Source organism: Arvicola amphibius, chromosome 9, assembly GCF_903992535.2.
Source record: "Arvicola amphibius chromosome 9, mArvAmp1.2, whole genome shotgun sequence".
Classification (NCBI taxonomy): domain Eukaryota; kingdom Metazoa; phylum Chordata; class Mammalia; order Rodentia; family Cricetidae; genus Arvicola; species Arvicola amphibius.
The window spans coordinates 41,941,163-41,958,647 of record NC_052055.2 but is presented as its reverse complement, the minus strand read 5'-3'; the positions used below and the strand labels follow the sequence as shown (position 1 = coordinate 41,958,647).

The 17,485-nt window shown below is 48.4% G+C and overlaps 1 protein-coding gene across 1 annotated transcript in view; it reads left to right on the top strand.

Annotated features, from left to right (window-relative positions):
* The first annotated feature begins 4,291 nt into the window (after window positions 1-4,291).
* Window positions 4,292-17,485, top strand: part of Ttll1 (tubulin tyrosine ligase like 1) — a 28,149-nt gene continuing 14,955 nt past the window's right edge. Inside the window, exons 1-7 of the mRNA XM_038342999.1 lie at window positions 4,292-4,426; window positions 8,805-8,852; window positions 10,029-10,145; window positions 11,671-11,879; window positions 13,967-14,147; window positions 16,337-16,471; window positions 16,859-16,967. Of these exons, the coding sequence (XP_038198927.1) occupies window positions 10,033-10,145; window positions 11,671-11,879; window positions 13,967-14,147; window positions 16,337-16,471; window positions 16,859-16,967 (747 nt within the window). The 5' untranslated portion in view covers window positions 4,292-4,426; window positions 8,805-8,852; window positions 10,029-10,032. The remainder of the gene's footprint in view (window positions 4,427-8,804; window positions 8,853-10,028; window positions 10,146-11,670; window positions 11,880-13,966; window positions 14,148-16,336; window positions 16,472-16,858; window positions 16,968-17,485) is intronic.

The window sequence follows — 17,485 nt, the reverse complement described above, 5'->3', positions numbered from 1 at the left end:
ACTTATGAAGTAGCAGCAAGATAATTTTATGGTTGGGGGTCACTAAGACATGGGGAACTGTATTAAAGGATCACAGCATTAGGAAGGCTGAGAACCACTGCTTTAAAGAGTTGTTAGCTGGGCTACTAACCTTTTTGATGGCTTCCGTCTGAGCATCAGACATGGACATTGGTCCCCCATGGACTACCTCAGCAAGTGACTCTGCCTAACTGCCTTCTGGCAGCCCCTTCCATGCAGCCTACAGGGGTGATTCCAGGGCTTGCTCAGAAGCCTCACATTATTCTTGCGTATTTGTACTTGTGGGTTTGTTTGTTTGCTTGCTTGCTTGCTTGTTTTATAAGACAGGGTTTCTCTGTGTAGCCTTAGTTGTCCTGGAACTCACCTAGCCTTGAATTCACAGAGATCCACCTGCCTCTGCCTCCGGAATGCTGGCATTAAAGGTATGCGCCACCACCGCGTGGCCTATACTCCTTTTAAAATTGGGATTTCCACACTCATCTATTTTTGAACCTTCCCAGAATTGCTTGGTGTTTTTGTTTGTTGGGAATATTGTCTAGTTTTCTAGTCATGGCACAGCCTGAAAGCAGATGGCCAGTTGGGCAGAAAGCCAGATCCAAAAGGGGATCCGTCCTCAACTAAGACTAGTTCCTCGGTTTACACATCTTAACAGTGAGAGAGAGAGCTGTGTTCTTCAACATAGCTTTAAAAGTCTGAATAACAATTCAGATCACTTTTAAAAAATCAGATATATTTAGCCAAGCATGGTGCCACACAACTTAATCCCAGCACTTGGGAGACAGAGGCATTTAGATCATTGTGAGTTCTATGGAGAATTCCAGGTCAACCAGAGTGACATAGTGATTAATTTGTATTTAATTAAGATATTAACATAATACTTGCTTGTTTGTGGTTTTAAAAGTGAGAGTCTGAACCACCTCTCCAGCTCTTTTTTTTTTGTGGCTTTTGAGGAGGGTCTCATGTAGCCCCAGCTAACCTCAAATTTAGTAAATAGCCAAAGATACCATAGAACTTCTAAGCCTCCTGCTTCTACCTCTCAGATGCTGGGATTATAAACACGTGTCACCCACCATGTTCCATTTTGTCTAGTACAGTCAATTGTAAACCACCATGTGGATGCTGGGAACTGAACTCAGGACCACTGGAAGAGCAGTCAGTGCTCTTAACCTCTGAGCCATCTCTCCAGTCCCCAAGGCAACTCTTATAAAAGAAAGCATTTAATTGGGGGCTTGCTTACAGTTCAGAAATTAGTTCGTTATCATGGTGGAGAGCATGGATGGTACCATCAAGGCAGACATGGTACTGGAGAAGGGGCTGAAAGTTCTACATCCTTACCTGAAAGCAGAGAGAGCCTGGACCTAGCATGAGTTTTTGAAACCTCATCGTGCACCCCTAGTGACACACTTCCTCCAACAAGGCCACACCACTTAATCTTTCTAATCTTTTCTAATAGTGCCACTCCCTGGTGACTAGACATTCAAATATATGAGCCTATGGGGCCATTCTTATTCAAACCACCACAGATATCCTAGACACCTGTTATTTTGTGAGGAAAAGGGGAGAGGAAGAGAGAAAGAAGGAAGGAGAATAAGACCCACAGAGAGAGTAGTCAGATTTTTTGACTCAAATAGTAGCTCTGGGCTTAAGGTTTGTCATGTTTTGCTATCTAAAGATTTATTTTTATTTAATGCATATGAGTGTTTTGCCTGCATGTGTGTCTGTGCACCACATGTGTGCAGTGACCATGGAAGGCAGAGAGGGTGTCAGATCCCCAGCACCTGGAGTTTCAGTCTGTTGTGAGTGGAGCAGCTAGTGCTCTTAACCATGGAGCATGGAGCCATCTCTCCACCCCTCTGCCTACTGAAGAAAAAAGTATATCGTGTGTGTGTGTGTGTGTGTGTGTGTGTGTGTGTGTGTGTGTGTGGCAGCAGGCACCTTTCCTCACTGAGTCCTCCTCACAGGTCCAGCTGCCTGTTTTGTATTAGGTTTCTTTCTCCTTGCTGGCTTCGCGTACTGTGTATGTGAATTTGTGTGCTTTGACTTTTATTTGAGATAAGCTTCACCACGCTGTCTCATCTGGTCTCAAACTTCCTGAAGCTTTTTTTTTAAAACTAAATTTACATAATTAGGTTAGCACAGAGAGGCAGTCTGTCGTTTGTTTCTGATCTTTTACTCATGGAACCACAAAGCTCCCAGCAAATGCTCCACATTGGGGCTGCACTGTCCCTCCCATTACCCTTCCTCCGAGCAGTCTCCTCCCTCAGGACTTCTGGTGAGTCCCGCGGGGGCCCTCTAGGCTGCGTGCAAAGGAACTGGTCAAACCTGCCGGGCACCTTTCTACCTGTTCTTCCCAAGAAGCTTAAGCAGGTTCCCTGAACCACTGAGGTCGTTATTCCTGTTTCCACAGTGAGGAAACTGCAGTTGGGAAGCAGGGCATTGCCCACGCTCACACAGCTATCAGCTGGCATGCAAGCCTGTGGACACAACTTTTCCTGCTGTCTCTAGCATGCTCTTTCATAGGGGAGCCATGGCTGCAAACGCGTGGCTCCTTTGTTATGAACTAACCCAACAAGTATTTGAGCAGCTACCATGTGCCATGCCAAGGGCACTACTCTTTCTATTTGGATTAGGGCCTTGCTGTGTAGCTTAGGCTACCCAGGATCTCCCCATCTTCCTGCCTCAGCTTCTCCAGTGTTAATATCACAGGCAAGCTTTCAACCAACTATGGCTTATTAATTGATTTACTTATTTACTTACTTATTTTTCTTTCTGAGAACCTTTCCAAAGCCCTTCATTTCTAACCTGACCCTCCATTAAGTAGCTGCTACCAAATTTATTGAAGATGATTGATTAGTATAAGGCACTTAAGTCCAGAACTCCTGTACTCAAGTAATCCTCCTGCCTCAGTCACCAGGCCCAGCCACAACAAACCGTCTATGTAAAAACTGTTACTTCCGATTTTACTAACAAGAAAACTGAGGCCCAGAAAGGTGAAGTGACATGTTTAAACCACATGACTTCAGAGCCAATGCAGATCTGTTCCTTTTGGGTTGGTGGCCTATCTCTTCCCAAAGGGAGGGATTGCTCTGCTTTTTAAAATAACTTTTATTATTTAATTAAAAGTTTGTTGCCAGGTGGTGGTGGTACATGTCTTTAAGCCCAGCACTCAGGAGGCAGAGGTAGGTGGATCTTTGTGAGTTCAAGGCCTGCCTGGTTTATAGAGAGAGTTCCAGAACAGCCAGAGCTACAGAAAAACCCTGTCTCAAAAAATTAAAAAACAAACAAACAAAAAACCCTGTCTGGTTTGCCTTCACATATGCATGTATATTATAAGCATGCCTGGTGCTTACATAGGCCAGTAGAGGGCATCAGATTTCTTGGAATTGGAGTTACAGATGCTTGTGAGAGGCTGTATGAGTGTTGGGAATCGAATGAGGGTCCACTGGAAGAGAAGTTAGTACTCTTCATGACTGAGCCATCTCTGTAGTCCAGTGGTTCTCAAACCTAATACTTCAACCCTTTAATACACTTCCTCATGTTGTGACCCCCAACCACAAAGTATTTTCATTGCTACTTCATAACTGAATCTGGGTCCTTTGGAAGAACAGTCAGAGCTCTTAACTGCCACGCCATCTCTCCAGTCCTATTTTTATTTTTTATTATGTGTGTATGTGATGTGTGTGGTGTGTGTATGACGTGTGTGCAGATAGGTGCCCATGGAGGCCACTGACTTCAGGCTTTGGATCACATTGAACTGGAGTTACATACAGGTGGTCGTGAGCAGCCTGACATGCGTGCTGGGGACTGAACTCGGGTCCTCTGCAAAAGCACAACACACTCTTAACCTCTGAGCCATTTCTCCATACCCATTAATTTTTTAAATTTCATTTATTGTATGTGTACGTGTGTGAACATTCACTACAGCACGCAAGTGGAACTCAAAGGACTACTAGCAAGTGTCTCTTCTCTCCTTCCATCACGCAGGTGGATTCCAGAGACAGAACTGAGGTTATAAGGTTTGGCGGCAAGCGCCTTTACCCGCTGGCCCACACCCTTGAAGCTCTCATTTCTGCGCTCAGAAGGGTGCGCAGACAGGGTGCCCTGCGCTTTGTAGCCTCTAAGCTGCAGACACCCAGTTGGAAAAGCCAGATCCGGAAGCAGTCGCGCATCCTCAGTTGCTAGGACACCTCTCCGGAAGTGGAGCGCGCAGGGCTCACTGGTTACAGCAGAAGGACTAGGCGGGGTCCTGTGCGCTGTGGGCGTGGCCGCGCGTGGAGATTGCGCGTGCGCAGACTGGCGCGAAGGTGGAGGATCCAGGCGGTTTAGCTCCTGCTGCCCAGTCCCGGCCTGCACCGCTCAGCATCCGTCTTCTGAGCTCCTGGGACTTGCCTTGAGCCGTCCGATTGCTGTAATTGCATCTTTATCTTTCTTACCGGCTAGTTCAGGCTCGCGGGCTCCTAGGCTTTTAGTGCATTCGCAGTCTGTATTGTTTGCGGTAGCATTTATTGTGGAGGGTGGGGTCGCGGCACCTGTGCGGGGAGCTCAGGGCTACTCCACTCGGGACTCTGCTAGACTGCGTCCGCCGAGGTGTCTTTGTTAAGGGGTTCAGGAGTGGTGGTCCTCTGTGGAGTAGAGGGGCTTTGTCCTCAATTGGAAGTGTAGCGCTGCAAACCGAATTGGAGTTCGTAAAGCAGGCTTTGTTCAGGAAACATTTAATGAGCATATTACAGTGCTGTCTTGTATGTGACAGCACAGAAAGAGAGGTCCTGATCTGCTGTCAAGGAATTGGAGACGCTGGTTTACAGCCACTTTGCGGCATGATACTGGCAACCGACTGTGGTGTGGAGAGGGATGTAGGTCACGGGTATGCAGTATTATATACTATTATCTTTATTTAAATATTCTTCGTTATTTAAAAAATTTATTTTCGAGGTGGGGTTTCTCTGGGTAGCAGTCCTAGCTGTCCTGGAATTTGCTTTGTAGACCACACTGGCTTTGAACTCACAGAGATCTGGCTGCCTCTGCCTCCTGAAGTGCTGGGATTAAATGTGTGAGCCACTACGTCTGGCTTCATTATTTAATTTTGTGTGTGTGTGTGTGTGTGTGTGTGTATGTGTGTGTGGTGTGTTTTATGAGGGTGTGTGTGAGTGCAGGTACCAGTGGAGGCCAGAAGAGGGCATATGGAAGCCTGTGGAGCTTGAGTTACAAGAAATTGTGAGCTGCCTGATGTGAGTGCTGGGAACCTAATTTAGGTCTTCTGCAAGCTCAGTGCCCACTTTTACAGATGAGCCATCTCTCCAGTCCCTTGGTTCTATTTTCTTAGAGATAGCTTTTTCTACCTTTCATTGAAAGCTTATTGAAAAGAATCTAGACACTGGGAATCCTGGTGGTGTTGGGACTTCACCGGCAGAATTGTAAAAACGTGTGGGAAGCAGAGAGGGTCCTTGTTTTCTGAGGCTGGACACGAAGGATGAGGAGACTGGTAAGTTCTCTTCTGCTTGCTGTTTCTAGGAAGCTGCCTTGACTGCTGTGCCTAGGGTTGTAATCACAGCAGGCGGTGAAGCTCTTTAGCCTGTGTCTGTTCTCTGGGGTTGTACCATACTCCAACAGGCAAGTGTTCTCAGTGTGGATCTTCCCCCAGTAGCATTCTGCTTGTTCCTAGAAAGCCAAGTCTTTATGGACTATTGGTGCTGGCCTCTCAACCCTGGAGGGGGAAGACCTGCCCCCACTAGGACCAGACTTCCTTGCATTCACTCCCCAAGTAGCACTTATTTGGTCCTATACAGAGGGAATTTATTTTTGAGTTTTATGGGAAGACCTCATGTAGTATAGACTGACCTGGAACTCTGTATGCCTGAGGATGACCTTAAAACTTCTGATCCTCCTGCCTTTACTTCCCAAGTTCTGGGAATGCAAACCTGTGCCACCATGCCTGATTCTACTTATTTTTTTTATTATTTATCCTTTATTTGTTTTTATTTTTATGTGTATGATGCTTGTGTGTGGGCATGCTTGTGCCACCACACGCATGTGGATGTCAGAGGAGTTGGTTCTCAACTTTATGTGCCTTCGGGGAATCAAACTCGGGTCTCTGGCCTTGTCTGATGATCACTTTTACCTGCTGAGCCATTCGGCAGCCCCTTTTTGTTATTGTTTTGAGACAGGGTATCTCTGTGTGGTCCTAGAACTCACTCCACAGACCAGGCTGGCCTCGAACTCACAGAGATCTGTTTGCCTCTGGAGTTAAAGGCATGCACCACCATGCCCGGCACAGTTCACCAGGTGCTTACTAAGTACCTACTGTTGCTAGACACTGTTCTGGGCTGGAGATTCAGCAGGATCTGTGGCATGGTGGGATAGTCCTGTGTTCACACATCTGTGTCGAGACATCCGTGGAGTAGAGAAGTGGATTTCACATCTGGGCATGTGTGAGACTCATCTGACAGCTCCCTGGGTCCTCCTCCGGAGAACCTGAGTCAGTCATCACTGGCGGGTGAAGGCAAGGACCAATCTTACTCCCCCGACCCCTTCCTCCTTGGCTTCCCGGTTTCCTTTTCTTGTTCTCCGGATGAATCCCAGGGCCTCCCGCATGCCAGGCAAGCACTCTACCACTCAGCATCAGAAGGTATTTCTTCTGAGCAGCTCCCTGCGATGCTGTGCTGCTCGTACAGGCCTTGGGCCACAGCCTGAGTAAGAGCCAGACTAAACCAGTGTGTAATATGCATGCATAGAGAAAATATAGAAACTCCTCATATCGGTGGTGTCACCTTCCATAATTTCAGTTCAGAGGTTCCAGAAATAAACAGTTATATTAAAAAAGTGGTTTTGCTTACATGTGTCTGTACCATGTACATGCAGTACCCATGGAGTCCAGATGAGGGCGTCAGATTCCCTGATACAGAGTTAAACAGTTTTGAATGGCAGTGCAGGTACTGGGAACCAAAGCTGGGTCCTCTACAAGAGCTACCAGTGCTCATTACCACTGAGTCATCTCTCCATCCCCAAGAAATATATGATTTTGGGGTTGTGAATGTTCCATCATTCTGATTACTATTACAGAACATTGTACTGCGATACCTTGTCCTGCCTGGAACAGTAATCATTCTGTGTCCAGTGTAGCCACTGGGTATGTGCTCCCATGCCAGCAGTCAGCCTCTGTAGCCACCTGAGTGATCAGATAAATTCTCGAGCTATCACAATGCTTCTGTTCATAGTCACGGGCCTCACGATGTGTGAGGGGTGATCCTGGCTGTTTGGAAAGAGCTTCCTTGAAGTGAAGACGTACAAGCTTGTCACCGGTACTTGGATGGGAAGAAACACAGTTTGTGTAGGGCTTAGTACTCACCATAGTTTTGGGCCTCAACCAGGGTCTTAGAATGCATCTTATGTGGACAGTGGGGGGGGCAGGGCTGCTGTAAAGGGACAGTGGCTCTGTCAGGAGGATTGAAGCTGGGCGATCAGGAAAAGCTGCTCGTGGGAGAGGTCATTTGTGAAGGGGTCGGGTCTGTGGGAAGAACACAGGCTCCCGACAGTTTAGTGGATGTGGGATGAAAGAAGGAGCCGGAGAGGGAGGGGTAGGGTGATGGGAGGTGGCGCTGGGAGGTGGTGGTGCAGGTAGGGCTGGACTGGCCTTGTAGGTCACGAGCGAGCACACTGTTAGTTTTATTCTGATAACCATGGCCCAGAAGCTGTAGGCTTAGGAGCTGGTAACTTCACTTGATGTGTGTATCCAGGAGCCAGAGTGCTGGCTCACCCAAGGACAAGGGCAGCAGCGAGGAGGGCCATGCATTTGTCCAGCAGAGCTGAGGGCTGTGGAGAGCCCTGTATGGGTTGGGAGTCTCCTGGCACACAGCTGACCCCCAATTCGTCCCCTCCAGGACCACAGCTGAGCTTTGTCACAGTGTGATTAATTCACCTTGCCCTATGTGTAGGTCACCTTCTCTGGGACGGGACCATCTCAGCTCTCTTCTGTGCCAAGTGACTGTCCTTGCCTGGAGGGTGACTAAAAGCGAGGCTGTGGGTGAGCAGAGGAGCCTTGTTCTCCTTGCAAAGGCCATACCCCGTCATCTGAGACAGATGGGTGGCATCGTCCTCTGTAACACCCAGTAGGCTGCCTGTGGTTGATCACCTCCAATTGCTTTGTTTTGATCTAGTTTTCATCGTGCGCAAATGTTTTAAGATTTAATTTTTATTGTTTATCAAATTATTATTTATTAGATTATTTTTAATTATTTTTAAATAGCTTATTAAACCATATATTAATTATTATTTTATTACTGTGTGTATGTGCCTCTGTGCATTGATGGGCATGTGTGTGCAGTGATCGTGGAGGTTCTGTTCTTTCCTTTTTCTTTCATTTTTTTGTACTTTTAGTTTTTTTTAAGATAGGGTCTCACTGTATAGCCCAGCTCTCCTAGAATTCACTATGTAGACCGGGCCAGTCTCCTACTCTTAGCAATCCACCTTCCTCTGCTCCCGAGCCTGGGGGTTGAAGGTGCCTGGCTGTATTTTCTTTTGAGACAGGGTCTCACTATATAACCCTGAGTGGCCTGGACCTGACATATAGACCAGGCTAACCCCAAACTTGCATGGCATCTTCCCGCCTCTGCCCTCTATGTGTTAGGATGACATGTGACTCACCATGGGTGGCAACTTCAAAACCTTTATCGTGTAAGAGCCTGTTCTGTGCACACTGGTTAGCCAAGATGCCACCCCTGCGTATCTATTGGGGTGGTCAAGTTTTGCTCCATCACGAACTCAGTTTGTGTCCCCTGTACTTTTGTCAGTGAAGCGGAGCGGTTCTGAGCACTCGAGGAGCTGCAGAGGGACCTATGGTGAGTACTAACACTGGGAACAGAGAATGTGTAATAACATGTCTGGGAAGAGCCCGGGCTGGTCTCCCTGAAGCTCTGGCCTCCCAAGGCTCAGGCTTGCTTCCTGCCCCGCAGGATGAGGGTGAGGGTTATGTCACATCTACAATCACCTGGTGCTCTGTGAGTGGCCATGTTCATGCACATAAAATAAAAACAAATAAAACCTCAAAACAATGTCCTTTTTGTTTATTTTGCTTTTTTTAATTTTTTGGGGGGACAGGGTTTCTCTGTGTAGCCCTGGCTGTCCTGGAACTCAACTTGTAGACCAGGCTGGCCTTAAACTCACAGAGATTTGCCTTCCTCTGCCTCCTGAGTGCTGGCGTTAAAGGCATGCCAGGTGCCAGCAACACCTGGCAAAAGTGCTTTTGTTTTCTTAATTTTTATTTATGTATATGAGTTCTTTGTCTGCATGTATGTCTGCAGGCCAGAAAAAGGCACCAGATTTCATGTGAGCCACCGTGTGGTTGCTGGGAATTGAACTCAGGTCCTCTGGAAGAGCAGCTGGTATTAATCACTGAGCCATCTCTCCAGTTCCCTGTTTTGTTTTTGTTTTGTTTTGTTTTGTTTAAGAGCATGGTTAGAATAAATGTGATAAAAGAGAAGCAGGGAGATAGGCAGTGTGGGAGAGGGGATGAGGATGCCCAGAGCAGGGTGGATGCGCAAACCCTTGCTTCTTCATCAGAGTTCAGCTCAGCAGCCCACTTCCCAGAACAGCCTTCCTCACCTGCTCCAATCAGAGCTCCTCCCACCCTTGTAGCCTTTCAAGCCTCTCCTGTGGTCCCCAATACAGGAGCATTGGGTGCTTGCGAGTCACTGTTAAATTATCCCTGGTTGACATGGGGGCTGGGGCCTTTATGGAGGAATGGAAGCCTGTCTGCCTGTGGGATGTTGACCAGTATCCCCAACCCCCATACGCGATGTCTGAAGCATCTCCTCCCTTCCCATTTATGGTGACCAGGATGTCCCTAGATATCACCAGGAGTCCCTGGGACTGGATTAGCCCTATCTAAGAAACACCCATGTGAGCTTGAGGGGGTGGCGTATGTTTACTTTGCATGATGCTTGGGGGATCCCTTTGGTTTGGGGAAAGTTGGTCGCTGTTGAGTTCCCAAATATGACACTTGGGGTCTCTTCCAGGATCATGGCAGGACGGGTGAAGTGGGTCACCGACATCGAGAAGTCGGTGCTAATCAACAACTTTGAGAAGAGAGGATGGGTCCAAGTGACAGAGAATGAAGATTGGAATTTTTACTGGTGAGAGTAAAGAGCTGTGTTTTGTATTTTTTTTTTATTAATAAGTTAAGTTTTCCAAATGTATAGCCAGTTGAGCCTGTTGAGGCATTTCCACCTTCTGTGTTTCTGTGGAAATAACCTGAGCACGGTGTTCGGAGCCAGTTATCTAAGGAGCTTCTGAGGCGCCAGCCGGGCCACAGATGACATATCAGTCTCTCAAGGACTGTGCTGATGTAAGAAGCTTGTGGCTGGGAGCTTCCTCCGGGGTTTCTTACCTGCAGCTTCGTCCAGTAGGACCAGGTGTTGGGCTTGGCCTACTCTTTGGATCACTTCATTGAGACCTTTTCCCTCAGATGTTGTGCTTGCTGGGTCTTTGTTTTCTCTAGGCTAACTATCTGGCATCTTTATTTTCGTCCTCTTTGGGCGCTCTCTCTCTCTCTCTCTCTCTCTCTCTCTCTCTCTCTCTCTCTCTCTCTCTCTCTCTCTCTGTCTGTCTCTGCTCCACTCTGTCTCTGTCTCTGCCCCATGCTTGCGGTTCAGATGTAAGCCCTCAGCCACTGCTCCAGTGCCGTGCCTACCTGTCTGGTGCAGAGCTTTCCACCGTGGTGACCATGGACTCTAACCCTCTGGGACTGTGAGCCCCAAATTAAATACTCTGTTTTAGCAGGGTGGCAGTGGCACATGCCTTTAATCCCAGCACTCAGGTGGTAGAAGCCGGCAGATCTCAGTGAGTTTGAGGCCAGCCTGGTCTACAGAGTGAGTTCTAGGACATCCGGGACTATTTACACAGAGAAAACCTATCTCAAAAAACCAAAAACCGAACAAAAGCAAACCTTTGTTTCCTAAGTTGCCTTGGGCAGAGTGTTTTGTTACAGAAACAAGAGAGTGACTGAGACACTAGGTGAGCACTCCACCCGCTGAGCTCTGGGAGAGGCCAGACTGAACAGTGACTTGAAGCTGGGCCGGCAGGTGCCCATTGAGGCCATTCATTAGACCTGCAGTGCCAGTGGTCTTGCTCTGTGGAGAGGGACAGTGTTGAGGAGGACGAATCCACAGAGGGGACTTGTGGCAAGCTTCCAGAGGAAGTGGGCTTGATTCCCAGCACCACACTGCGGCTCACAAGTGCCTAGAACTCCAGTTCCAAGGGATCCAGTGCCTCTTCTGACATCCGAGCACACAGCATGCACACACACAAGCCTGGCATCAACCATTGAGCAGTGAGTGGGCTTTACGTGTGGCCTGATGCAAATGTCAAAGCCCAGAGTCAAAGTCACCCTGTCCTTCAGCCTGGCGACAGCCCCTCCCTGAGTGTGCAGTCTGTGCTGCAGTCACGGGCTGAGGTGACAGAGTGCTGAGGAGCCCTGAACCATAGCAATGTTTTCCTGCCCCTGGCCCCAGGCGGGCATCTGCTTATGGGAATGGGTAACTTTACTTCAGACTCTGTTCCGGTCACCTACATGCTCCCTGGGGATGGGCAGGGTTGTAAACTGGCACACACGTGGGTGACACGGCTCTGAGCACCTGTCTCTTTTGATCTCTATTTCAGGATGAGTGTGCAAACCATTCGCAATGTGTTCAGTGTGGAAACTGGGTACCGGCTCTCAGATGACCAGATCGTCAACCACTTCCCCAACCACTATGAACTGACCCGCAAGGACCTGATGGTGAAGAACATTAAAAGATACAGGAAGGAACTGGAGAAGGAAGGAAGTCCTCTGGCAGAAAAAGACGAGAATGGAAAATACCTCTACCTGGGTTGGTGCATTTTCGCTTGCCCTGGGTCCTAAGTCAGTAGCTGAGGGTCTTAGTGAGCGTTTCTGTTTCTGTGGTAGATATCATGACCAGGAGCTGGAGACATGGCTCGGTGGCTAAGAGCATGTACTGCTCTTCCAGAGGACCTGATTTCAGTTCCCACTACCCACACAGTGGCTCATAGCCACCTGTAACTCCAGCTTCAGGGAATCTGACACCTCTGGCCTCCTGAAATACTTGTGCCCATATGCATAGCCACCAACACACACACACACACACACACAAACACACACATGTACCCATACAATTAAAAACTAGTAAATAAATATTAAGAAAAAGAAAGACGGGGAGCTGGAGAGATGGCTCAGAGGTTAAGAGCACCAGCTGCTCTTCCAGAGGTCCTGAGTTCAATTCCCAGCAACCACATAGTGGATCACAGTCATCTATAATGACATTTGGTGCCTTCTTCTGGTGTGCAAGCATACATGGAAGGAATGTTGTATATATAATAAATAAATAAATATTTAAAAAAAGAAAGACATCCTGACCGGAAGCATCTTAGGGAGGCAAGGGTTACTTCAATTTACAGCTCTCAGATCACAAAATGCATGATTGAGGGAAGTCAGGAACTCAAGGCGGGAGCTGAAGTAGAGGCCATGGAAGAGCACCACTTACTGGTTTGCTTCCCATGGCTTGCTCAGCCTGCTTTCTTATATGATCCAGGATCACTTGCCCAGGGATGACACTGCCTATGGTGGGCTGGGCCCTCCCACATCTATCATTAATCAAGAAAATACCCCCACAGACTTGCCTATAGGCTAATCTAATGAAAGCTTTTTCTTAAGATTTCCTCTTCCAGCAGGGGCGGTGGTGGCGCACATCTTTAATCCCAGCACTCGGGAGGCAGAGGCAAGTGGCTCTCTGAGTTCGAGGCCGCCTTGGTCTACAAAGCTAGTTTCAGGATAGCCAGGGCTACACAGAGAAAAACAAACAACAAAAAGATTTTCTCTTTCAGAACTAGAGAGACAGCTCAGCAGTTAAGAGCACTGACTGCTCTTCCAGAGAACCCAGATTCAATTCCCAACATCCACATGGTAGCTAACAACTGTCTGTAACTCCAAGATCTGACACTCACACAGACATACATATAAGAAAAACACCAATGTACGTAAAAGAAAAATAAATATATTAAAAACAAAAAAAAGATGTCCTCAGATTGTCTAGGTTTGTATCGAGTTGGCAAAACCTAACCAGTATGCTGAGTTAATCATTTCAGGAATACAAGGCCCTGAGGCACTGGTGGCAGCTTTGCCAGGGGCGTGGGTTGGGGCAGGTTCTGTAGACATCTGTTTTACCTCTGGTGTCTCTCCAGGATGGGCAGGACACGGTTTGCTTTGGATGCTTGAGTTTCTGTGACCACAGAGTTACTGAGAGAGAAACTTAGTATGGATGAGGGTGTGCCCAGTGCCACTACTCCCTTGAGCCACACTCGGGATGGTGTGTGTTCCTGGTCTACCTAGGGATCAAAGCTAGCTGCTTGGTAGCTCAGGATCCCACACCAGAGCAGAATGAAAACAAGGGTTTTTTTTTTTTTTTGAGATTTTACTTCTTTTTATTTTCTGTATATGGGTGTTTTGTCCACCTACATGTGTACCACCTGTGTGCAGTGCCCATGGAGACCAGAAGAGGGCACTGGATCACCTGGAACTGGAGTCACAGATGGTTGTGAGCCACTGTTTGGATGCTGGGAATAGAACCCAGATCCTCTGCAAGAACAGCCAGTGTTCTTAGTTACTGAGCCATCTTTCCAGGCCCTAGGCAGAATTTGATCAGCAACTTTTATGGCCTGTTTCCCCATCTGCTAAGTGGGAATGGTAGTTGTCTAATGGACAGCTTACTGGGGGGTTTCTGTGCACACAGCTCAACAGGGTCCCTTCCTGGTATACACAGGAACAGGACAGCAGCTGTCCTCTCATGTAGGTTCAGGGCTGAGGTGACAGGGTGCTGAGGAGCCCTGAACCATAGCGATGTTTTCCTGCCCCTGGCCTCAGGCGGGCATCTGCTTACAGCAATGGGTGTCTTTACTTCAGACTTTGTCCCGGTCACCTACATGCTCCCCGCGGACTACAACCTGTTTGTGGAGGAATTCCGGAAAAGCCCGTCCAGTACCTGGATCATGAAGCCTTGCGGCAAAGCCCAGGGAAAGGGTATCTTCCTTATCAACAAGCTCTCACAGATCAAAAAGTGGTCCCGGGACAGCAAGACGTCCTCGTGAGTTGACAAACCCCGAACTGCATGTACGGTTCCTGTTCACTGAAACCTGCCATCCTGTAGCGCCCTCAGTCACGGCCTGGACAGCCCTTGCCTGCTTTTCTAGCTGCGTGCTTGTTATGTGGCACCCCAGCAGGGCTCTGTGGATGAAGACATGTCATTAACCACAGATTTCCCCATGGTATAGGTCCTGGGAAGTGGCCTTGCAGGCCACTTGGTTCCCAAGCTGGTTGAGGCAGGCACAGCTGTGACACTGAGGCACTTGTCCAGTCCATGCCTGTGTCTAAGGGAACCGAGAACAGTAAAGTCACCTGTCACCAGGGTAAAGCCCGGGAGAGAGGAGGAGTGTCCTGCTAGGGGCACCTGAGCTGGCAGCAGGTTGGTTAGCAGATGGAGTCTAGTTCGCCCCGGGGTTTACCAGCTTTCTTCTGCCTGTGAGGATCCTTACCTGCTTGGCAGTGCCTGAGAGCCTGGAGCTAGGCCTCAGTAGGACACCGTATGACAATTTCCCAGGAGTGCAGGCACCCATCAGTAGTCCCTAGAGTGGCAGAGGCCCCTTCTTGTATGGAATGTTTCAGTCTGATTACATCCTCCTTGGGTGGGTTCCCAGGGGGCTGTCCTTGCTGCTCTTGCCATGACTTCCAGCTGAGGTATCCTCCATGGTTCCCTTGTCACCCCAAGTCCCACCCCAAGAGAGTCGCACACACAGTTTATCATATATGTCAAGGCTCACACTTAGTCATTCAGTGTCTCTGGACAGCGGGTGATGATGTTGCTACCTCCCGCAGGGTCATACAAAGCAGTTTCACTGGGCTGATGGCCTCTGTTTCCCTTCCTCCCTTGCCGGCCCATCCTCTGGCAGTGGTCGCTCTTCTTACTGATTGCCTAGTTTTCCCTTTTTCTGAATGTCGTCTGGCCAGAATCACACAGTATGGAGCTTTTTCAGGTTGGCCGCTGGCACTTGTATGCATCTCCCTAAGTACTTGGCATACATTGTGTCATCTGGCTTGTTTCCTGACAGTTTACCCCTCACCTCCTGAAGGCTGCCTTGGTGGCTAGCATTGTCCTGGCAGCTGTGCAGTAAGCATCACCCTGCGTGCGTGCGAGAGAGAGAGAGAGAGAGAGAGAGAGAGAGAGAGAGAGAGAGAGAGAGAGAGAGAGAGAGAGAGAGAGAAAGAAAGAGAGGAGAGAGAGAAGAGAGAGATCAGATCTTCAGCTCTTTGGATAAATGCCAAGGAGTGCATCACCACACCCAACTGTATACAGATTGCTAATTTTAATGGCTATCTCTGTTTGATTTATGTTGCTGTGATAAAATACACTGATGAAAAGCAACTCAGGAGGTTAATCCATTTTAGCTCTCAGTTCCAGGTTACGTCCATCACAGGAAAGTCAAGGGGGGCAGGGACGTGGGACATCTGTTTACATTGCGTCCACAGTCAAGAGAGGAAAGAAATTAATATATGCATGCCCGCTTGCTTACTTGTGCTCCATGGCTTTCTTCACACACAGTTCAGGACCTCTGGCCTAGGGAATGGTGCTGCTCATAGTAGAGCATCTTCCCACGTAATTAATTTAGTCCCCCACATAATTAATTTAGACCCCCCACAGAGGGCTAGAAGGATGACTCAGGGGTTAAGAGCCCTTGCTATTCTTGTAGAAGACCTGGGTTAGGTACCCAGAACCAACATGGCTGCTAACAACTGTATGTAATAACTCTAGGTTAAGGAGCTCTGCTGCCTTTTCTGACCTCCACGGGCACGGCATGCTCAGGGTGCACAGGGGAAGAAAGACAGTTACCCACAGACACGCTCACAAGCCAACGTAGAGAGTGCCTCATTGAGACTCTTCCCAGCTGATCCTAGGTTGTATGGACTTGATCATTGAAGCTACCTGGGCGGAGAGATGGCTCAGCTGTTAAGAACACTGGCTGCTTTTCCAGAGGACCCAGATTTGAGCCCGGCCACATGACGGCTCACAACTGTAGCCTCAGTCGGCCCATGGGTACTGCCTGCTTGTGGTACACTGACATACAGACAGACAAAACACCCGTGTACATTAAATGATTAGTTAAAAAGGAAAGCAAACCATCCCAGTGGCCAGAAAGCTAGCGTTCCTCTCCTTTGCAAACTGTGCCTTTAAACTTGTAGCTTTTATAATCTGATTGTGACTTTCTCTGACATGTGCAGGTTCGTGTCTCAGTCCACAAAAGAAGCCTACGTGATCTCCCTCTATATCAATAACCCGCTACTCATCGGTGGGAGGAAGTTTGACCTGCGTCTGTATGTCCTGGTGTCCACATACCGCCCACTGCGCTGCTACATGTAAGAGTCTTGCCCCTCTTCCATCGGGCTCACTTCCTAGTGCTACTTCGAGTTTTAATGACTCAGTGATGTGGGGGGCACACCATTCCTGGCTTAGGGTGGGTATCAGGTGGGTAGCTCTTGTTTAAGAACAGTTGGCCTAGAAGGTATTGTAAATCTTACAGATAAGAACACCACTCTTTTGAACATTTGAAGAAAGTGGGGTGTGGTGTGCACACTTGAAATCCCAGCACTCGGGAAGTAGAGATGGGGTGGTCATGAGTGTGAGGTTAGCCTGGGCTACACAGCGAAACTGAAAGCACTGGAGGCTAACAGCCACTCTTCTGTTGAGTGGACTGGCATATTTCCTTTCTCGTGTCCCGTGTCTCAGTTTGAGTTCCCTCCCAGGTACAAGCTTGGCTTCTGCCGTTTCTGCACAGTGAAGTACACCCCGAGCACCAGCGAGCTGGACAACATGTTCGTCCACCTTACCAATGTAGCCATCCAGAAGCACGGGGTGAGTGCCTCCTTGTGCATCAGGAGGTAGGCTGGCTTTGTGGTACTCGTTCTCATGTATTTGCAAGAGGGGACCATGCTAGCTCTAAGAGAGCCGTTCACAGCCCAGTAGCCTGAGGCCCAACATTGAAGGGACCCAGAGTAGCAGGTATGACTGTCCCAGACACATTATCCAAATGCCTGCTTAGGGTTGGAGTAGAGGTGGGGGTACTTAGAGAAACAAGAATATAGGTTCAGGCCCCACCTTTATGCTTCTGTGATCGTGAGCAAGTCAGCTCAATGCAGGAGGCTCCTTTTCTCCTTCAGTAAAAGAAAGGGACCTTGACCTGAGATGGGTGATGTCCTGATAAACCTCTGTTGGTTGTTGTCCTGTGCCGCAACCCGGGGGACCAGCCTCCGGGCTTCACAGGGCTCAAATGGAATCCACGGTGTTGGCATGAACTGAGACTTTTCTATCTGAGGGGGTTAGGGGAAAAAAGACACTCACACTCTCTTGATTGTTCCTCTCTTTATTCTTGT